We start from the raw sequence: 23,546 nt of genomic DNA, 5'->3' as shown, positions 1-23,546 counted from the left end.
TACATGGTCATCATTCTTGGACAATTTAGTCTTGCTGACTGTTTCCAAAACTGCTTTTTGTGTTTTTTTTATTTGTGTTGACAGTGTTGTCTGTCGCTCGGCCGACAACACCCCTACATTACCGTAATGTCTGTCACCTGCTCCCTCTTGTTGTCTCATTTATTTAAGCCCTGCCCGTGTGTTTCTCCTTGTCGGTGTCTACTGTTGTCTCCTGTCTGTGTCTGCGCCTGGTGTTCCTGTTCTGCTCGTCCAGTTTCCCCCCGGTCTTGTGTGGAGGCTCACGGTCAGATTCTGGACTTCTGTTTGCCTGTCTGCTGGCTGTGAGTCTCTGTCCTGTCTATTTCTTTGTTTGCCTACTTCCCTTCCCTTCAATAAACCCTGGTCCAAGCTGCATTTGGTCACCCTGCTCCACTCGTTTCATGACATTATCATGATAATCCCTGGTTGCTAATATATATAAAAAATATACCATCGGCAGTAATTGTTACCAGTATGTAAGCCATAATAAATGCAAAAAGCTAATTTAATGTGAAAACCTTTAGGAAGAGATTTGGATACACTTTTGATAGTGATCCCGGGCCTTCTTACAGTCCACAAATGTTCCTCTGGACGAATTGGCTAACATTGTCTTTAGCTTGACCGCTAAGTATCATTCAAACTGCTTGATAAGATAATATGACCACGCTACACAGACCACGACCACAGACAAATTCAATTGGCTCCCATCGTACCGACATCTGTGTATTTTCCCCTCGGCTCGCCGCAATGCCAATAAAATGGCTCCATAAATCACAGCGCAGGCACCGCGAGGACTCACTATGAGTGAGTGACAGTTCAGTGAAGCTCTTCTAAGCTTTCATTTATCTTTCTACGCCCTTTGACCGATTCTGGAACATGACTTCATAGCGCTTGCCAAAAGCACTGACGCTGCAAAAAGATCAGTGCGCATCCTGCTGTACAGGTCAGAGGTTACCCCCGCCCCATCCTCCACGGCCTTCCTCTTCAGGGGACATCACCTTTACTTTCCACTCGTGTGTGTTTCCAGCTAGCGTTTTTTTTTTTTTTTAAATGAACGTAATATAAGATTCAACGCACATCCATGTTGGGCATTTGCGTGTTTGACACGGAATGTAAGCATGTGTGTGTCTGCCAAGAGGCCAGGAATGACTGATGAGCTGATTTTGGCCTACTAAAGCAGCGAGGCTGAACACATTGCACGCATCCACACGAGTTAAAGTATTTGCTAACACCCTTCTCATTTCACTATGACTTGAATCCTGAATTAATTCCCTTAAGACTATTTTGACTCCGTGTAGCTCACCGCATACATCTACTCCGCAACTGGAATTGATCAACTGAAGTGCTGGCGAGAGACTCACACGATAGGAGCAATGTGTCCGGTGGGAAATAAAATCTAGGGTTGGAAAGAGTCTTATTGTATAAGTAGCTGGGTCAGTTTTGAATTGCATGAATAAAAATCCTGGGAAAATTAGTTTTTAAAACGGAATACCGTATTGGCCCGAATATAAGACGGTGTTTTTTTTTTTTGCATTGAAATAAGACTGAGAAAGTGGGGGTCATCTTACATTCGGGGTCTACCCATTCACAATGCTAGATGGCGCCAGATATCTTTAAAGCGAATGCTGAACTTAACTCCCCAGGCCAAAGCGAACCCATGTCACGAAGAATAAAAATAAAAATAGCGGTAGCACGAAGAAGATAAATTAAAAATAGCAGTAAGAAAGATAACAGAAAATGGAAAAAACAGAAGCCATTCATTTGCAAATGTGATTGCACTTTAGTTTACATATTTAATGTTCAGATATTAAGATGTGATAGAGAGTTTTTGCATGATTTGAATGACATTTTTCTCTTCAATATGTTGTTATAATCATGTTTCAGATGTACTGTAACTATTTTCTGTATAAACATTAAATTTTGTGTTCAAAAAGTCTTTTTTTCAAACTTGTCTTGAAAAAGAGGGAGGGGGTCGTCTTATAATCAGGGTTGTCTTATATTTGGGCCATTACGGTAAAAAAAAAAAAAATCCCAGAATGCATTTGGCTCACATGTTGGAAAAAACCAAACACTGAATTCAATTAGGGAGGGTAAGAATCATCTGATGGGTGTACTTTTCACGGGCTGGTGTTTCTTAGTGTTTTTGTGATAAGTGGGAGGTCAACTCACCTCCTCCTCCTGCTCCACAGCTGGAAGAGAGCTGCCCGTTTGAACAGGTGCACATGTTGGGTCTGGAACAGAAGCCATCCCCGCAGGAGTTCCTGCAAATTGCTGTTGGGTCAAAAAGACAAAGGGTGAGCCATTTGAAACTTTTAAGCAAAGCAGTAAGAGAAATGTTTCTTCTCGTGGAACTTACGGACAATGCACTGGTTCCCGCCTGGCAGAGTTTTCCATCCGGGGCAGCAGTATGAATGGAAACGAGAACCGCAAACGTTTGGTCTGAAACACAAAAATAAAAAAAAATGGCATATTTTGAGAGAATCCTTGAAACAATTGACTGGACTAGCCAAACAAAAAATGTTCAATTGACAGATGTAACAGTCATCGTAGACTATGGAGCGTTTGATTGGTCTCGGCCACAAGCTTTCCTCTCAGGAAACAGCTAAACCGCATTTGCAAATGACTGACATTACTCACACACACACATTGAGGCTTTACAAACCAATAAGAGGAGGACTCTTTCATACATATCATAAAAATCTCCCTCATGCATCAACTTTAAAACCCAATTCCAGTCGGAATACAGAAGTAAATGCAGCGTAGCAATCTGAAAAGATTCCAGCAGTGTGGTTGTACTAATGATATGTGCAGTCGTGTTTTGTGAAGCATGTGACTGATAATGTCTACATTTCTAGTAATACAGTTTAGATTGAAACCTTTCCTGTCTGTTAACATCATCCCTATAAAAAGCGTATCTTGCAAATATTTATATAGAGCTAAAGTCAACAGTGGTGACATCATCACAATGACTTTTGTTTGGAGAGTTTTTACAAGTTACTTCATCTAAACTGACCATTTGTGTTTATTGTGAAAATGGTGGTGAGGATTGAGGTTGAAGTTCTTTCTTTCTCAACAATAAAAAATAAACGCTTCTATGAATCTTTCCAAGCTCATTTAAGCTGTTTTATTTATGATTTGGGAGCTGAGATGATAGATAAATAAATCACATTGTGTAGGATAATTGAATCAATTTGCATATTCTCCTTCCACAGAAAACTTTAGGAAACCAGACCTTTAATATTTGGAAAGGGTCTGCTAAATCTTAAAGTTTTTTTTCTCCGTATCAAGTCCAAATGTGCTTCTCAAGTTCCTCTTATATGTGAAACAATGTGACAATGACATGTGGGAAATTCTGGTAGAAAGACAAACAGATGGACAGTCCAGAAGAATAATTTACATCACGGTAAAAAGGAGAACCTTAGAATCTATGAATTCTTCAGTAAAATTAGCAAAGCTAAAATTAAAATGACCAATTAAAATTAATTAAATAAAAATTAAATTTAAAATTGTACACAAGTGTGAAGACTAAAATCAAAAAGACCAATTAATTAAAATTAAGATTACCAATGCCTGTAAGAAAGTGTGAAGACGGGTCGGGCTGGGGGTAGGACATGACGGTGGGAAAGGAAAAGGAACAGGGGATAAGAGGGAGGGAAAGCAAAACAAGTTAATGTTGAGAAGAGGAGGAAGCCGCAGGAGGAGTGGAAAACTGAGATAGGGAAAGGAGAGGCCAGGGCAGAGTCTTGGTGATGGGTCAACTTTCTGGGGCACAAACTAAACATTCTGTTAGGGTTCAAAAATACCTCAGCAATGCATTCCAGCGCTTAATGAGCGGCTGATTTCATCCCTCCTCTGGTTTCAGCAGAGAGCTGAAACTCTTCCACTGTTACAGTTAGACAAGGAGGATGTTAATATATGACGGATTATATGCGGCTCAGCCTGAGGTGTTCACGTTTGTTATTCTTCCTCTGCCCCTCGATCCAAGTCTTTCCTGTAGGTCAGCGCCTGCTCTCTCAAGAGCTTTAGCCGACCGACTCCAGTCTAACAGAATGAAAGACGGACATGAAGAAAAAAAAGTTCAAACCACCAGGGGGTTTCCTCAATATTGAAATGTCCCACTGTTCTCAGGGCTCAATCAGAAGGAGATTAGCTCTTGTGCGTCCACGTTGTGACCTTTGCAGCTGCCTCCAGGCCCGTAAATCGCTCGTTAACTGCCGTTAATGGTAATAAAAAGAAAATGGCCGCCATCTCATCCAAGAGAAAATGGGAAGCGTTGATGACGCACGGAACACTAATTCAAATAACCTTAAGCTCGGTATTAGTGAGCGACTCTCTTTTGCCGAGACAAGCTATGTGTGGATTATTACGATGCTGATCAGACAGCATGATTTTTGCAGAGGTGCGCTTGAGACTGGCAGCAATAAAAGGCAACTCGAACACAGGGTGGTCTTTTATTGCACCTATGCAATATTTATGTTGTCGAATCAGCATCTCAGAATGCCACATCTGAGAGGTGGATGGATTATCTCGGCAATGAAGTGCTCACTAATAAACATTTACCAACTGCCTCATTATGCAAACTGCTGATTGCAGAATGTTTTGCTCGTGACAATATGGACGATCTAGCAAAAAAAAATGGTCCTTTATTTTATGGTCCACTGATTGCTGGTCTAGTTGTAAACGTCGACTGGTTCTGATCTTCAACAACCATCGTTCTCTGGTCTCGTGAAGCACCGATGAAGTTCCAGCAAACTGTTACAGAATTAGAAAGTGCAACATCGACACAGCCTGAGGGTCGGTCAACTCATGCAGGAATCCAAAGGGTCAAAGATTAAAGTAGTTAAGAGCAGCCCGTTCGTTCGACCGGCAATGAAAGGGCCTACATGGAGAATGAGCACAGACAGTTTCCATGAAAACAAAGAAGAGCAGAAGTTTAGGTCAGGTGCTTGTGTAGCCTGTGTCTGTTAGGGTCAAAGATCAAAAGTTATCAGTCTGGTATTTGGAGCAAGTATAGCTGCCTCAAGCAAGACTTGTGAGGAGGATTGAGAAATGTATAAAAAAATCTAAAAAGTAAAAAAATAAGACTCCAATTAGGCCCAACCCTAAGTTTTCAAATCGTCTCCCTTCGGCAAGGTTTGGTAAAGCTGGGTCGAGTTTACAAGATGGTTGCCAAGAGTGAAGTGGAATTTTGCGTCGCTAGCATAAAAACTGAGTTTTAAAGAGAAAATGTGGCACTTTTTTTATGAGCTTTTTTGGTCTACGTTGAAGGTAATTGCGGTAAAGCTGTAAATCCTTCGCTATGTGTAATATTGATCAAGAAATGGCTACCGTGTGTGTTTCAGACGTGAGTTTATTCTTTTCACATGTGCGGTGACATCACTGTTCGAACTGTGGGACATCAGCATGGAGTTCTCGTTCCGGCATTTTGATATTGAGCAGTCTGAGCCAGAACTTTCAAGGTTATGTGATGATTTTATGGATATAGAATTTCTCGAAGCAGCAAATAACATCCTGTTATTATTATAATTATCATCATTTAATCTCACTGACGCGAGTGACAGGTTTTCTTTGGCATGTTTTAGTACAAGAGACAGATTGTGAATTAATTGTTGACAAAAAAAATTATAAAACATTTACTGCACACCCTTGTGCTGACGCTGACTCGATCAGGAGCCGTCCCCAGCGGGGAAACTTTATTTGACTCTGCAGGGGATACAAATGTGCTGCCTGGCAGCCACGTTTCAAACGTAGAAAAACATGAGGGACATTATCAGAACGTGACTGGCTAATTGGAAATGTCTGAACCAAACCAGTAAATAGATAGAAAGATGATAGTGAGACAACTTAGCAAGACCTGATTGAATAATGGAGCCAAAAAAATGGCAACAAAAAATTCTCAGCGTGTTGTTTCAGGCATACTCAATTTCCGTGGCCAGTTTTTCAGTGTAATTGGAGTCTTTAAGGTTTGCGCCATCGTTTAAGATTCCATCCAGTCTGCAATGGTTCTGCTAGGATTTAATAGCTTCAATCAGCCCTATTTACCATCATCACTAATTTAACAATAAAATATATGAAATCTTTCCTTGACATTATAAACGATCCGTTGTTGTTTTTTACGATGCATGCGAGGCAGCATTCAACTTTTAAACATGTTCAGCCTTTCCCACAAGCAAAAATCTTACTTCAATTAAAGCCTTCAAGGCAGCAAGCCAAAAGTCTGATCAGATACAAAGCTGAATGGACTGATACCAAACAGCAGTGTGTTGTGGGAAGCTTGTGAGTCACAACTAGTCAGCATCAGCACTAGCGGCCATACCAGGGACAGATTTGTGGATATAGAATTCTCGCCAGCAAATAAACACTGCACGTTAGCCCAAGGCCGGCATAATGGCCATCATTACGCTAACCACCCTCTATCCGCCACACGCACAGTTACTGACAGTCGGTTGTGAATGGTGCAACGCATTTGGATGCATTGCAGGGTCTTGAATGTATCACATATCGTTACACTTTGAGCTGAATCGCTGATCTTCAATAGAAACACTAGTTTTCCCTACCACGCTGTTCAAAGTTCCCCAAACATGGAACAAAAAATTGGTTACAGAAACATTGGAAGGATAAAAAAAACTTTGGCTTAGAAATCTTGGATCCTAATTTTTGTGGGACAGTTTTGCAAAGTGCAAACTGAATCCTGACTCAAACATAACAGAACAACCGTTGACTTCACAAATGTTCTTTTGGATGAATGGACAAAAAAAAAATCCACACATTTGAATGTCCTAGAATATAGAATGGCATTTCCTTCAGCTATAAAAACCAGGTGTGCCAGTCCTTTGTCAAATTTCCTCAAAAGGTAGCTCACACTTCACATTTTAAATGATTAAAAAATAGTTTTCAGTAATGGAAAATAAAATAGACACGTATTTGCTTTGGCCAGCTCTAGTCACTTCAGCTCCTGGGGAAAGTAAAAAGTCTGCAGGTTATAGTTGCCAGCTAACATTAAAATTAACAGTTGAATTTCATGTCCCAAAAAAATTTTGTGGGGGTACATTGTAGACTTTTTCTTCTTGGGAAATATCTGTAGTTAATTCATTCAGCACATTAAAAAAAAAAAATCCTTGCAGGAGACTTTCATCCCAATCACTACTAAGTCTCCACATATTCACGTTTTGCATCGGAAAATTCTTCAGCCTTTGATTGTTCTCATTGTTCTCTTAAAAACAACATTTGATTTGATGAATATGAAATTGCACAATAGCTGCCCTTTGTTTCTAATTAGATTTGGGTCCTAGAATAGCCCTTCAGATGTTAACCAATAAAATGTCGAGATATTTTCAAGAAACACAACCCAGATGATGAACAGTTCAAAACAGTCAACCATTTCAAACACAGACTCATTTATACTTTCTTACAACATTCCCGTTTGAGAAATATTAAACAAGCAATACGTCAATCCTAGTTCTTAGGTCGGTTCCTAGTCGGTGAAACAATCGTCCCTTTTTATTGGTCCTTCGAGTAATAGGACTACCTCATTTCCTCTGACTTGCTTAGCACAAGGGCAACCATATGCCATGATTGGAATAACTGATTTTGACAACTGGGCCCAACAAAACATGCCTTGTTTTTTGTTTTTTTTCGATGTGTAGTAGCAAAATATAATATTGCCCCGCTCCACAAAGTAAGAGTTTGAATATGACGGTGAGGTGCAGTGGGGGTCGAGAGCTCATATGACCTTTTAGGTTCATTACACTGACACTCAAATAGAATTTGAAAACACGCGTGTCCATACATGTACATGGTGCAGCCAAGAGAAATATAGAGAAAATGTAGGTCAATGCTTGTACACCCATTTTCTTCGTCTTATAAGGAATACACATGAGAATCTGGGTCAGATCATCATCATCATCACCACATGGGATGTATAGAATGCTGCTTTTCCCCGATCCTTTCCCATGAAATGTCAATTTGCTGTAAATACACGTGGTGAGTTCAGCACGCCAGGCAGCTTGTTAAGGTCAAACATGTGCTGTGTGTGTGTGTGGGGGGGACAATGCACTAGTATTCCACAAGCATAATTTGATATAAGGCGGTCTGGCCTCGCACCAGAAAGCGCAGCAGTTGAAAGGGCGCTGCCAGGAAATCAGAGGGGGTATAAAGTCATTTATGGGTTTAAGCCTCACCAGATACAATGGCTCCACAAAGGTCTCGAGTATGCAAAACTGGATTGGATGCACTTTTCCATTCTTCTGCTAATGAAGCTGTTTTAAGAGAATGTTCCACATTACCGTAGTGAAACAAAAAATTGGCTTTTACAATGGCTATTTAAGTCAGAATTTGAGTTTGAAGAAATAGTGACAAGCTGAGAACCATTGTGTTAAAATTGTCACTGTTGTGGTGATGTCACCACGCACCTAGGTAATGGTGCAACTTGCATCTCCAAACAGACAAAATGGTGCCTACCCTCTTAGTGTCTCCTGGCCACGGCGTCGAACCCGTTGAGCTTCTCTCTGGTCCGTGGTGGCCGTGAAGCGGCTAGCCTGGACCGGTCCATTCCCATTGGCAGTCTGACCGTACGCCACCTGGACTGGCGCAAGGCACAGCGCCACCCATCCCAGTAGCACCTGGGCCAGCTTCCCTGATCCCATTGGTCCGGCCGGCGATCCCTCCGAATGAAACACAAGCCTTTTACGATTCCTTCTCAGACTCTGCAGTCACTGTTTGAACCAGGCTGAGTAGAACAATCTAGACCTGGATCCAGACCAAGTCCTGGTGTGCACTCCAAAGTCAGGACTGTAAAGAAAACAGAATTGAGATAAAAGTTAAGAAAAACAGACATTTATTCAGCATGTCTCCCACATTAACATACTTTGTTTTTTATTAATTACTTGGCCCGTTTCGACAGCATAGAGGGTGCCAAAGAGTTGTTGGGCGAAGAATAAAAGGCTTAAACTAAAAACCACCACTGACCTAAAGTTTGCTCCTCGAAAAATAGTAGATGTCACACCATTCAATAGATGAGGACAGATTACCTTGCCCTATACCGATTATGTTCATTATGTAATTGAGACAAGCGGCAATATTTCGAATCATTCCATTTTGTATGAGCTGACCTCATACAAGAGCTATATCGACTTTCCATTTGTGACTTTTTGGGGGTACGTTACAGTTGAAAAACACCCATCCCATGTTCCGACTGGATTGCACAGCCTTGAGGTTTATTTTCTCTTCACCACCTCATTATAGACCACAGCTTGAAGAAAGAACTGTGGGGCCCTGGTCAGACTCTAGCAACCACAGGATATACGGTGTAAATAAGATATCTGACACACTTGAAGAAAAAAAAAATGTTTTTGTGAGAATGATGAGCAGTCAAAGATGATGACATGACAATATTTGGCAGTAATGAAAGAATGCTTGCCAATCAGTGTGTGTGTGCGTGTGTGTGTGGTTGTGTGTGTTGCTGCATTGTACTACTTTTCCACTGAGGTAAAATGAGCTCCTTGTAATAAGTGAGTTGGGCAGCATGGCGGCACAAAAGATTCTTGTGCCTGATCCATTATAGTACATCAGACAAGAGCGGCTGATCAGAGCAATTTTACACTACATAACGTCCAAATAAAACTGGGTCAAGCTTTTTGTTGTATATTTTAAATCCATACCAGCGTGCCAAAATCTGCACAAGTGCTTAAGCAGAACAAGAAACTAAACCAAAACATGGCTGCAGCATATCTCAGCTGATTTGGGGCAAGATTGGACCGGTCGCCAATGGCAGAGCACAAATAGACAAACAATCTTTCATATTTACAATAATATAATCGAGATTAAAAATCCTCAATGAAACTAACAATCATGTTTTTCTTATTATTAGTGGAAGTCAGACCAGCAAAGAACATTCAGCTGCTACACTGAGATTCCAACATAAAAGTTCACAACTGCGAGGCAAATGTGCTAACCACTTGCCCACTGTGCTGCCTTTTCATGCATCATGCCAAAAATAATGAAAGATTTAGTACGCTCGAAATTAAGTATTTGCTGGAGTGAAAAAAACAAATACAAAAAGTGAACCTGTTCCTCACCATTTTTTTTTCCAAACAATCCCTCACTAAGAAAATGCAACTGTATGAAAATCAAAATGATCATTTTTCATATCCAGCTCGGATGCATACAGTATATTTTATACCACAAAGCTGCAGCAGTGAGTCCTCGCAGAAACTTTATGAATGGAAATAAACGCATCAGCCTCTACGCGCTTCATTAAACGTGACGTGAACCAAAAGTGCCACAAATAATAAAGCGTCAAAGAATCAAGCGAAAACGACATTGTATTTTTTTTTCTAAATACGTAAAAGGCAATGAAAATCCGATTAAAAAAACATGAACAACTTTTGCACCAGTTTGCCGCATCTCCTCCGTGAACGAGTTAATCTGCCGTGAAAAGCACACTGGGTCTCTAACAATAGTCACCCGCTCGAAGTCATTGAATAAGTCACATTACACTCTTGTCATGAGACTATTATTAAGCATGCTCGCAATACCTTGGAACAATTGGAGTGCCTTGCGTCGAGAAGCCCGCTGTTGGAATTAAGAGGCAAGAATATATGCGCACCAAGGATGGAATATTCAACTACTGTAGGCTTGTGAGTGGGGGGAAAAAAAGAGGAGAAAAGTTAAGGAATTGCCCCGATTGGGATAAGGGGAGGGGAGTTAAAAAAAGAAAGGAGGGGGTGAGGGGGGGTAGTAACGGTCTACAGGACAAACCCACATTCCTCAAGAAGACTCCTGGAGTTGTTCTAACAGAGGCCAGCAGTGCTCAAACGTCACTATCATCCCTCCTCCGGGGCAACAGGACCCTACACATGTGATAAGATGCATTTGCATTCACATCTGCTTGTGGAAAAAGAGCACACTTTATCAACAAAAGAAGGTGAAAGGGGTCATAATGGAGTTGATCTGGGGTTTGACAGTGCATAAATATACTCCAAGGCAGAGAAAATGTTAGTTTAAATGCTCACATTGCAGCAGTTCTATATCTGTTTATACAGGAGGTCCACTTACAAAGTATATTTGCTTGTTAAAAATCTTCAGGTGAAGTATACATTATGTGCTTAGTTGATTATTTTGGGTTCCAATTTTGGCGCCCTTGCTGTCATTGATTATTTGTTTTAATTCAATTCTTGGGTTGCATTAATTGTGGTGTAATTTCACTATTGGCCACAAGATGGTGACACTGTGTACATTTGAAAGTACACTGAAAGCAGCAAGAATGCTGACGGTATGTCAAGATCAGCCTAATTTGTGATGATTTAAAAATTGCTGGGCATCAATTATACGCAGATTTGCATTATTTGCAGGGGATAGGGACGGTACACTCTAAGCCAAATGAACTCAAGTATGCAGACCTCGTGATTGACACATCCTTGTGCTTTGTTGCCACAAGTGCTGATAGGAAGTTAGCACCGAAAGGGGAGGCCATCTGGCCAGTAAATTGGTGGGGACAGCTGAGCGCATCTTAAAAGCGCTGATGTCAGCACTATTTGTATAAAACAACTTGATCAATCCAACGTCGTGCAGTTTTGCCTTCAGGGAGGTACTAATTTAGCAATATGTTTTTTATTGTGGTTGCCCTTATGCTAAAAGAACACCCAGATGTTTCATATAATCATATGTCAACAGGTAAAAGAGAAACCGCAAAGAGTCTCTAGATGATGAACATGAATTCCAACATCTGCCGTGGCCTTCAATTTATTCGGCTCATATGACCACAGATCATTTTGAGGAATATTTTCCATCCATCTGGGAATCTTTGAGCCACTGACAAGGAGCTCTGTAGCCAGTTACTCACCTCAACATAGCTTTACATCTTGATAAAACCACTAACAAGAGTTGCGCTATCATGTCTCTCTTAATGCAAGTCAGTTTAGTCAAAGATGTTAAGCACATAAAGGGACACTAAATTCTGTAATGGTGATAAATTGTTGTTTAGATAATTCTTTTCTCCAGTACCTTATGACAAACCCAAGAAGGGCAAGGATGTTTTTGTTGTTGGCGCAATAAATAAAAAAAGAAAAAACAACATTAAGTCAGGAAAGTTACGTAATTACAGCCATAAAACATTTGGTCTCAGCGGGAGTCAGTATGATCTAAATCCAACAAGCGGAAAGCAGTGCAATTAGATTTCCGGAGATACGTTTTATTGTCAGGATGTGCTTGAGGTTTGTCTTTGAAACGTGACACATGTTGTTAATCAGTAAATACGTAGTCGATTTGGTTGCCATCAAGTGATTCAAATAATGATGAAACGTGCATTGAGATTATCATAAGATACGGTATATTATTGGTACAAAATAGGCAAATCATTTTTTAGATAATTTAAGAAATCAATCTGTGACCAAAATCGTAAATATATATATATATATATATATATATATATATATATATATATATATATATATATATAATAAATAGATACATACATAAATAAATAAATCTAAAATAAATTTTCATTTATTGGTCGCTCAAAAGAACACCATGATATGAAACTAATATGTGGATTTTCTGAAAGCTGTACATAACTAGTACATTTTTTGACAACAGAAAGCAGGATGGGCCTTCAAGATTCCTTGAAGAGGAACTGTGGCATGTTGCAGAAGCTCTTGAAGAACTCAAACTGACATCAGGCGCATACTTTTACCAGGTTCTCCCTTTGACCCCCCCTTTTCTCCCTTTTTCCCAGCACACACATTTGTTTACACGTATGTAAACACTCACACGCACAGGCACACCATATGTCGACGAGGGTAAAGTCTACCTCAGCCACCAAAAAGCGACAAGTTTTTTTTTTTCCCCTCAATTGGAGTCCAAATGGAAATTTATTTCCATTGCATTCAAGTGAAGAGGTTGAGCAAACACGCAACTTGAGCATGTGCTAGCAAGACAAGCTGCTATTGTCAGCTTTAATTGGGTTATCCCATTAAAGATGGTATTAGTCACACTTGTTTTGGGCGTTGTGATGTCTAGTCATTGACAAAAGCGAGTTGTTTTTTTGTACTCACAGCAGACTGTATTGTTGATACGTTACCCGAGAGAACAAAATAAGAAGCTTGTTTGTTGGTGTTGCCCACGTCATAAGATAATTGACAAGTTTTGGTGGGGGGTAAATAAATCATGTGCTCTCATGGATGCCCATAAAGGCTCTTGTCAAGGAGGATTGGGAACGATGTGTGTTTTGTCGCTGTGGTGACAAAAAAACCTCCCAAAACTAAGGAAACGTACAGAGCCAACACATCGGTCACATTTTAAGAGCTATTTTTAAAAATACAATATGTATTTTCTTTACTCCGGGTCATACCAGTGCCATTTCAAACAAACTCGGTTGACATTCACAGACTGTCAAGCTGTTGAAAAGGCTGATTTATATATTTCTGTATCCATGTGCAGAAAGATTTATATATTTAGAACCTGGAATTTTGCTCTGAAAACTTTCCACTGCAAACACTCTTCCATTTGTGCCCGGCAACACCACGTGACTTCCTGATTGGCTATTGCTTTGTTTCAGAGAATTCCTAAATTACTGCATATTTTGTGGTAAAATGTGTCTGTGGGTATATACAACGATTTTTTACACTATTAACTGCATGTTGCATTTTTGTAGTCATGCTGACAGGCGAGAGACCACCAGAGCCTTGTGGAGATTTCCAGAATGTTTTTGGCCCATCAAGGGATGAAAGCTTACTGCCAAATTCACTTCCACCAAAGTTTCTCAGCAGGAGAAGATTAATGACCAGGATTAGTCATACTGTACTGCTTGCCCAGTGGGGTGAACCGGTGCATATGTAGGTCACATTAGCCCAAAAACCATGCAGGTGAAGAAAAAAAAGGCAAATCAGTGAATGCAAATGGGAATTGATGATTACTGTTTGCTTCAAAGTACTAATCCGGTTTATTTTTCATGAGACACCCCCCAAGTGATTTTAGGTGAGAGGCACGGTACACCCCTGGACTGGTCGCCAGCCAATCCAAAAACAAATAAGCATTCATACTCTAATTCACATCTGTGGACAATAAAGAATCTTCAATTGACCTATCGTGCATGTTTTGAAATGTGGCGGGGGGGGGGGCGTGAGTATACAAGAAAACCCACCCAAGAATAGTGAGAAAACAAAAAGGCCCAAACAGAGATCCCACACCCAAACCACTAAACACGAAAGCGTCATTCCAACCACTAAGTCACGACATATCATGCAATCGAGGAGTTGCCAGACATGGGTACAGTTAATCAATTAACTGAAGGTTTCGCCTTTTCTTTGATTTTTGGAGCATTCCACGCCGTGATTTATTGTGATCTTCCATTTTGTGATCATGCATTTTATATTTCCAGGGTCTCAGCATGGTTAACAAGGTGGAGTCAAAGTATTTGTTTTTCATGGAAGCTTTTCCCGAATAAATAGTTTATCCTAAAATCATGGAATATCTAAACATCGTGATATGAAGTCAGCACATTGCGATTTTGAGTTATGCTTATCCAGTCACACTATTTGTGGTCATACCTACTTTTCACATTGCGATTATAAATTGTGCTAACTCTTAGCTTATCCGGTCGCACAATTTGTGGCCACACCTACTTTTTAATGAGCAAAAGTATTGGAAGAGACAATTTTTTAAATATTTGTTGGCCTGTGACTTCACCAGACTGTTCTTTGTTTGAAAAGTTGTTCCAGGTCAACCTCTTTCAGTTTTTGTTTGTTTCTGGCGACTTCTCCCTTCAGTGTTGATTTGATTGTACTGTTTGGAGGAAGTTATCGAATTTAGTCTGATTATCGTTGTGTGTGTGCTCCTTTAGAGACTCCAGTGTCACCCTACACATTTCTTTTCAAAGGTAAATTTGGAAAAGACCTTTTCAAAAGGGTGAAGCATGGGAAACATGAATCACCTTTGCTTTACGCCCTGAGTCACCATCATGTCATCATCATTAGATTTTATTGTCCTACCTATGTCTACTGTTTTTATCTCTCATGCCTCTGTATTTCTTTCCATTATTTGCCCAAAGCACAGACATTTGTTGCCTCACCATACCCGTTCACCAACGCTTGGCTCTGTCAAGAACGGACGGGCCTCGTGCAGCTGTGGAGTCTTGGTGATGCAGTAAGACTGGAATGCAGAACTTCAAAGTAGAACGAGAGCGCAGACAAAGAATGGCGGGGTTCGAGGGGCGGGCGGATGCGAATATGTGATCTCATAAAACAGTGCACAAACACATGCATTGGTACGTCGAAGTCCACTGGCTGCTTTGTGGCGAAGAGATGCTCATGCACGTAATGTGCTTCCCCAGTGACATTGTAAATCTGACCACAGGGAAGTGACTGTGAAAACATACACGAGAGTGATGGAGGCTCATGAGTCCGACATGACCCAAGACTGAGATGAGCCCGTAGTGGAAAAGTTTCTGGAGCAGATTTTTGACTTAAGTAAGCCTTGTTGCTTAAAAAGAGAAAGAGGTCGAAAGCGGTCAGATGAGAAATAAGGCAAAGAAAAGTGATGTAGCGAGATGCCAAGAGAGCGGAAAGAATCCACCGAGTGCTTGCTAACAGTTTGAGGGCCTAATGGCTTTCAGATGTGCCTTTTTTTTTTTCCTTTTTGACATTTTCAAAGGCGCATAAAACATTCCCGCAAAGAGGAATCCAAACAACGGCTGGAATTGACGGTGTGAACATTTAACAAGGAAATGTTGCTCATGTTAAGAGCCCTAAGTATTTGACATTAACGGGTTTGTTTCAGTATTTGAAAATCTTTTATTTCTTCGGTTCTGTAGAATTTGATGTCTTTCTTTTGGGGGGGAGCTGTGTGCAACCGAGCTGGGTGGGGGTGGTGCTCTCCCCTATTTCCTGTGCAGACCTTGGGGGTGCTGGGACTTGGAAGGGGTGAGGTCATCTTTTGCTCCATATGTAAAGTTGACTCAGAGAGAGAGAGAGAGAGAGAGAGAGAGATTTGCCACATGCACATCACATCTGTCTGACAGCAGATAAGCTTTAACAGGCATTTTGTTTTTTATTGAAGTGGTGTTGGACTTTTAATGTAGTCTCACAATATCTGCTTGGAAATCCCTTGCCTACTTTAACACAATATATTTAGACATTTCAACTCCGATTATTTTTTCAATCAATGTTCAGATTTTTCAATTTAACCTCCTAATTGGTAAATTTCTATTAACTTGGAATACCTTGTTTAAACTTTAACACAGAACCAGACATTTAAATAAAAACTTAAATAGATTTGTATTGAAAGTCCTAATTTACTTGACCACCAGTATTAATTAAATTATTTAGTTATCCTTTCAAGTAAGAGCATTGCGTGCATTAGAATCTTATCTATATTTATTTTTTAATTATGGGTTCAAAGTCAAATTCTTTTAAACTTGATCGTCAATAGAGTTAAATGTCAGTTTAAATTTTGCCTTTGCGGTTAATTTGTAAGATTTTGCGAAACATTTGATCAAATATCTGATTGATTGATTGATTGATTGATTGATTGATTGATTGATTGATTGATTCTTTCACTCCTTCATTATTCTGTATCTTTTTCTTTTTTTTTTTAGTCTCAGACATTTCCTCGCAATCCATTTCGGTACATGGCAGTCAAAGCCAAACTAAACAACAGCTGATTCCCTTGAAGCAATCGGAAATTAAAAGCATCCCAAACCATTTTGTGATGTCTACCTCACTTCGTCTGACATCAATGACAATGCATTTTTGTGCATGTGTGTGTGTGTGAGAGAGAGTTGGAAAAGTCACAAAAAGATTTTATGAGTATTAAAAGTCTAGTAAAGCAGGTGCACTTGGGACAAATGGAAGAACAGGATGTGCGGCGGACAGATACCCCGCTGCCTAGCCCGATCCGCTCGTGGTGATCATTACAGGTTCGGATAACAGATGCTGAGATCTTCAGAACATCTTCTTAACCTACCTGCCTATCGGCATTCCAGTCACCTTTTCATGTCTCTCTTTGACCCCTCCCACTCACACCTCTGTTTTTGAGATGGCAGCTGTTCTCATAGGAAATAGGAAGCAGGAAAAAAATTTGCAGTTTTGTCTTCTCAAGCAAAGCCGTGATTTTGTGAAGCAATTAAACACAAACAAATTGAAAAAAAAACAAATCCAAAAGCTGTTTAATTCTCGCTAGCTCAGTGATGGGAAACTGGATTCACTTCTTGCTATCCACACAAACAGATCCTGTTGTTCCTTGCAACTGTCTACGACACATTTGTTTAGGGTCAAACATCGAATGGCGTAAGGTTCGCATGTGCCCGGAGGCGTTCATCAATGGACCACCCAAGAGTCTTAGACAAAACAAAAAAGGGAAGGCGTTTTGTCTGGAGTGGGACATATGTAGGGTCAAGAGTGGAGATCTAAAAGACTTGATGAGTCAATTTTCACACTCTGAATTGCTAACATACACAAATACTTCTTTGTACACAAACCACACACAATGCTGCGCGATAATAGTTTAGAATAATAAGTTCATAATAATAGCTCATTTACTCAAGCTACGTGATAGCGGCAAAGCCCCTGGAAATAAATTTTGATGACAAATGAGAGAAGGCCTCACACGTGGAATTGGAATTTGGTGTCAATTTTAACACAGTGATGAGCAAATGGCCCGATCACAATGACTGACCAACATTTCCAACCTAATTTCTTACATTTGTTCCATGATTTATATTTTTGTCATGTTTACTCTAGTCTGAACCGTTCCTGATGTTGTGCACGGCATAGTTGAGTGACATTATTGGCGGCATTAAAAAGCTAGATTAAAGTACGTGTTTGGGGGGAAAGGAAATATTGTTTAGCAGAAAGCTGGTGCTGTAGCAGTCCAGCTGTGGGGCGTGCCAGCAAGACCCGAATGAGTCAATATTTGTTATTGTGCTTTGAGTGTCTTCTTTGATAGCTCGCATGAACTCCTCAGGCGTCCTCTGAGGTCACCCAGATGCCACATCATCATCTTTAAGATCTTTGCCCTCACACCCTTAATATTACGTCAGCTCGGTCATGCATTTATCGTGACTTCCTCTGAAGTGGCTTTAAAACGAAATGTCTTAGCATGGATGACTTTTATGGTTCTACTGGGGAAACCTTTCTGTCACGTTGTCTCCGGCATCTGCTGCTTGTTGGAGGCTGGCATGTAACTGTGAACTTCCCCCGCGCTGTTTGTTGTGTTTCACTCAATTGTTCTTCTCAATTCTGCGTCAGTGAATAAAGTCAAGCGGAGGAACTGTTAGAAATATGAAGCAGACCCCGAATAGAACTTAAAAGAAGACTAAGCCGCCTCTCTTCATTCAGCACTCACTCAAGGCTGACATTTTCTTTGTGACTAAGTGTGATTTTACTCCCAAAAGAGGAATCTCAACATAGTTCAACATAAAACATTGTATGGGAATTGGATCAACTTCTCAGTAATCAGACAACTGGCCTCAGGAATGCAACTCCCACTGTCAGTTTCCACTCCAGCCGTCCGTCTTTGTTACGGTCATTCCAAAATGCTCGTCATGTGATTTACAGCTGCAGGCTCTGCTGATGTAGGGCAAATTCCTAAGCGGCATCAGTCAACTTTCATATACACACACTGGAAGAAATGGGTGGTTGATGATTAGATTCTGCAATTAGGATGAAGCTGGCATTGATCAGATGCTATAAGGAGAAAAAAAAAAAAAAGCTGAGTAAGCCAATGTATTTGAAGTATCAATTATGTGGTTTGGATGTTGATGACTGTCTTAGACAAGACTTGAGCTATGTTCACATTCTGAAGCCAGGCTCTGGTTGTACCACTCAAGCAGAACATTGCCAAAACAGGAAGCTTTTGCAACCCCACCCTCTTGCGAACATATATTATAACGTGTAGCGGGAAACACAATATAATGGACTATTAGGTACATTCCCAGCTGTCAATGCTAGCGACAGATAAGGCCGCAGTGACCATTGCAATCGTGAGCGGCCATTAAGTAGCGTGTTGGCAGCACGTGAAATAATGCCACAGATTTGGGAGGTTCGCCATCATCAGACAGAGGTGAGGCTTAATGTCTGAAGGCCAGGTGGAAGATCTGCTCATAGTCTTTCATTTAGGCACATTTTGTTGAACATTCCCCAACAAGTCAGTGCGATCATTTGTAAAAATATACTCCTTCAACCCGCCCTTTCCCTTGCCGAGCCAAAGAGTCAGCCAAATATGATGCAGTCCGAGATTAGACTCGAATGGCGGCACGATAATGATAATCATTACTTGAAATGACGATGACAGATGTTGATGGTGTACGTAATTCGATGATGTCAGACAAAGACAATGACGAGATTTGGTGGTGGTCAGAGGAGTTAGGTGGAGGGGGCACGCGTTTCCACCTGTAAAGCGACCTGACACACAGCTGGGATGAAGGAGAACCGCAGACGGGCTCATTGAAGGGTAGCGCTATGGATGAGCTTTAATTTGGTCTTTTTATTTATCTTTCACTGGTATGCCTGTAGCTTTGTTCTCTGTGAAGACAAGATGCAGAACATGTGGAAAAACTTTCCGAAACCCTTTGAAATGCTGGCATGAGCAACTTTGGCTGCTCCCTCTTGTAAATATCTAATCAGAGTCATTCATTTCCTGTCCTGAGGTTCGACTCTATCAGTCTGATTAAGGGTGCATTAATAAGAATATGGAAGTATCTCACATTGATGACTTCATGGATCACATTGAATTGTGTGTTTTAATAAAACAAAAATTACAATGAAGCATGAGAATAATGATTTTATACCCGTGAAAAATCTACTGTGTTCTCATAGGCATTCAGTTGGGAGTTGTATGAAAAGTTGGCCAAAATAACCAAAACTTACACGCTGTTGGGGTATGTTAATAATAAAAAAGTGTTGTCACCACTAGTGGAGTTAGAGGAAGGGCCGCAGGGGCACTGCCCCCCCCCCTGCAATATTCTTCAACCCTTCACCTCTAGATCCCAGGACAGATAATTGACTTAGGGGTGGGGTTTTTTTTTTCTTTCAATAGTTCTTTTAGAATTAATCGATCTATGAATATTTCATTATTTTAGAATCTTTACTAGCATTTTTGCGAGAATTTTTGGGGTTTGTTGAGTTGGTTGGTTGGTTGGTTGGTTGGTTGGTTGGTTGGTTGGTTGGTTGGTTGGTTGGTTGGTTGGTTGGTTGGTTGGCTGGCTGGCTGGCTGGCTGGCTGGCTGGCTGGCTGGTTGGCTGGCTGGCTGGCTGGCTGGCTGGTTAGTTGGTTGGTTGGTTGGTTGGTTGGTTGGTTGGTTGGTTGGTTGGTTGGTTGGTTGGTTGGTTGGTTGGTTGGTTGGTTGGTTTGTTGGTGGTGGTTGGTTGGTTGGTTGGTTGGTTGGTTGGTTGGTTGGTTGGTTGGCTGGCTGGTTGGTCGGCTGGTTGGCTGGTCGGCTGGTTGGTCGGCTGATCGGTCGGTCGGCTGATCGGTCGGTCGGTCGGTCGGTCAGTCAGTTAGTTAGTTAGTTAGTTGCAATAAAGCTGGCAATTGAGCAATTGCCAGTTGAGCCACGTGAAATCTACTTTACTTTTTACCCTATGACCTCAGAGTCTTCAAATACTTTCAGGGTGAAGCCATGAGATATTTCATAGCTCCCGCCTGACTTGAAGTTTACCCAGGTTGTAAACATGTGCATGACAGAGGCTTAGTTGCTGACTTTCGACTTGACAATCAAAAGTCTTCACTTGCAGTATAACAGTGTTTGCATTTTCTGCTCCCCTACCAAGGATGAGAATTTGCCTTTGACCAAGTACACAAACACATGTCTACCGCCACACAATGCGAGCGGACCTCACAGCTGGTTGTTGCATGAGGCAACTTCTTTTGTTGCTTCCCCAGCAGGAATCTATCTAACAACTATTATTATCTTGGCGCACCTAAAAAAAAATACCTCCAGGAAATAACTTTTGCAGTTGTCGGTAGGGTAAACATGTGGGGCTTGCAGGAATTCGATGGAAAATGAAAGTGAATGCATGCAAGGAAGCTAATTAAAACCATATTTTGCAATAGTCTGCTACATATTTTTATAATATTGGATGGAATACATCTTGAATTTAGTTCAACTGTAAATTATGTTAAATGTGTACCTCTGGATAAGACTCAAATATGTCCTGTTATTACTCCAATGTGTGAATTCTCATGCATCAACATCTGGCGCCCCCTACTGCTAGAAATTGATATAGTTATGCTCAGAAAGGAGGCCAAACGTGGTCCAAGAGCGACCCAGTTACTCCGACAAGCAACATTTTTACTGTACGCCTCCAGTTATTGTGAAAGCCTGATCTTGGATATTGTGTGTGTTAAGAAGAGGGGGGACTGTTGTCTTAACTTAGAGCTGGAGAGTTCACCGACTCCTCACTTGAGGGTCTCCAGGAGCGTTGATGCCAAGCACAACAGACAAAAAAAAGAGGAATAACAGCAAAGCCGGCGGAAGAGTGCAGAGGAATGAAGAAGAGGGAAAAAGAAGGCGCATCCACGTGAGGGCTTGCCAAGTTTTGGCAGCTGCTGGGAGCCCAGAAAGCACCTGGCAGAGTGAGGAAGAGGATGCCGAGAAGCATCACAGGGAAGATGGGGGTGGGGGGGGGTCAACAACTCCATGCTTGCAAGGTTAGAATGAGAAAACCAGGTACAGGAAAAGCAATGTGTGTCAGTTAAAAATACGCTGCATGTATAAAAAAATAACTATCTGGATTTAAATAGGCCAATATACGTGTGGGTGTAAAAAAGCTAAGCGATTTTGAGTGAGTTTTGTCAGGGAAAGAAAATGCACAAATGATTTATTGCAATGGAAAATTAAAATGGTTTTAAGAGTCTTGATTGACACTAATCTAGAGTGATGGGCATTTTAGGGTAAGAAGAGAGATGGAGGTGATGCACAGTTGTCATGTTTAGTGCCGACAAATTGTGTCGGTGTTCTAATCTGCACTTGCTTCAGTTGGTCTACAGTTCTCCATGTTCCCTAAAAATGAGGCCATCTGGCTGACTGAATCTACAAAATGAGCAGGTTTTTCCATGAATGTTTTTTTTTTCTCTCCCCGCTTCTCTGACGAGGGGAGCGCATTCCAAGATGACAATAGCTGCATTCATGAGGCTCGAATAGTGAAAGAATGCTTTGGAAAGCATGAGACATCATTTTCACACATGGCTTGACCACCTCAAAGTCAAAATTTGGACACCATTGAAACCTTTCCAATGGCTTTTACAAAGTGGTCCTACTCTCTCACCATCGAGACAAGAGCCACCCGTTCGTTTTCGAGAATTAATTTGTTTTATTCCTCAGCAGCAGCTCAGGAGCTGGAGGACACCACCCCTGTGTAGTCAGCCAGCTGCTTTCCTGAACTTATTTCCCACCTCCCCGGCCATGTTGTTATTGGCAGAGTGGAGCAGACAACCGCAAACTCGGGGCCTCCATGCTTGCTGGTGCCGTAGGGGCCATGGGCTGCGAGCGGATGGACAGTACATGCCATCACTCAAAATGAAATATTGAGGCCGTTCCATAGCTTGCCATGATACGTGAGTGCCAACACTTCTAGAGTTCTCCTCTAGCACCACCTTGAGGAACATGTCATCTTCTTGGTAGCAACAAATATACGTCACAATCAGAGATGAGAAATCCAGGTAAAGAAAGTAAAATGGCCACCACAGGCGTTTCCACTCAAGCAGGTCAAGGAGCATGTGCAGTTTACCTGCTGGTTGAGCATTTGTTCCTAAAGCTAAACTGGACCAGTTCTGGACCAGGGTTTCCCGTCTCTAGGCAAAATTAATGGAATCATCTAGGAAGCTTTCTGCATTTTGATGGTTGGGTGAACAGTACGTAGCCTGTTGTTTTTGTCGTTTTTTTTTTTTTTCCAGCACTGTGAACAAAGTGTAAAACCACATGAAAATAGCAAAACAGAAAGGATTCCACAAAGAAAGTATAAGGTGAAGGTACAGAAATACATTTTTATGGGCCCTATTTTTCCATGAACTTTGCACTTGGGTGGAGTTTTCTTTCTTTTGGTATTTTTATAAATGGGTGCGGTTAGAAAGGGGCATCTGCGCTATTGTGGGAGTGAGCCCAGCCAACTTGTTTCATGCTCTGGGTCCATTATGATGTCATTTGCTTTTATTTTGCATAGGGTTGGGCATGTCTTCCTGTCTTTCAGCATTTGAACTCTGGTTGCTGTGTCATTGGGTGACTTTTGGTCAGATTTTTGCATATAAGGATTTTGCCACTTTGACATTTAAACCAACTACGTGCAGCAGAAAATTGCAAAGCCCCAAATGTCGTGTAAGTTTCAAGCTCCACATAATGTATTCCATTCCTTTTTTATTAATTGAAGCGCAAACAACATGGTGTCAAGGAAGAAGTAGATTGCCGAGGGCACTGTAGCTACAATACAAAGGGGAAACGGCAATATTACTCTGTATCCAGCAGGTCTAAAACAAAAACAAAAATGTGCAGATTTTGTGTCTATGTACAAACAGCTTTTGCTGAACACATTATTGTC

The 23,546-nt window shown here is 41.1% G+C and overlaps 1 protein-coding gene and 1 long non-coding RNA gene across 4 annotated transcripts in view; one reads left to right on the top strand and one right to left on the bottom strand.

The window, feature by feature from the left end:
- The window catches only part of fbn2b (fibrillin 2b), a 42,487-nt gene extending 31,769 nt beyond the window's left edge, over positions 1-10,718 (bottom strand). For 2 of the 3 annotated variants that reach the window (XM_037248795.1, XM_037248796.1), the window contains exons 1-4: positions 10,554-10,715; positions 8,479-8,808; positions 2,375-2,457; positions 2,188-2,289 (exon numbers count right to left, since the gene is read on the bottom strand). In XM_037248795.1, the coding sequence (XP_037104690.1) occupies positions 2,188-2,289; positions 2,375-2,457; positions 8,479-8,663 (370 nt within the window). In that variant the 5' untranslated portion in view covers positions 8,664-8,808; positions 10,554-10,715. Of the gene's footprint in view, positions 1-2,187; positions 2,290-2,374; positions 2,458-8,478; positions 8,809-10,553 lie in introns of all 3 variants that reach the window. The other variant, XM_037248797.1, reaches the window with a different exon arrangement.
- LOC119121406 lies at positions 11-3,126 on the top strand. The gene is made up of 2 exons (XR_005097671.1): positions 11-320; positions 2,208-3,126. It is a non-coding gene; the product is annotated as an uncharacterized LOC119121406 (long non-coding RNA).
- Positions 10,719-23,546: the final 12,828 nt, after the last annotated feature.

This window comes from Syngnathus acus, chromosome 4 (genome assembly GCF_901709675.1).
Source record: "Syngnathus acus chromosome 4, fSynAcu1.2, whole genome shotgun sequence".
In the NCBI taxonomy this organism is placed as follows: Eukaryota; Metazoa; Chordata; class Actinopteri; order Syngnathiformes; family Syngnathidae; genus Syngnathus; species Syngnathus acus.
Note: the sequence above shows the minus strand (reverse complement) of the source record. Positions and strands in the feature narration are given on the sequence as shown.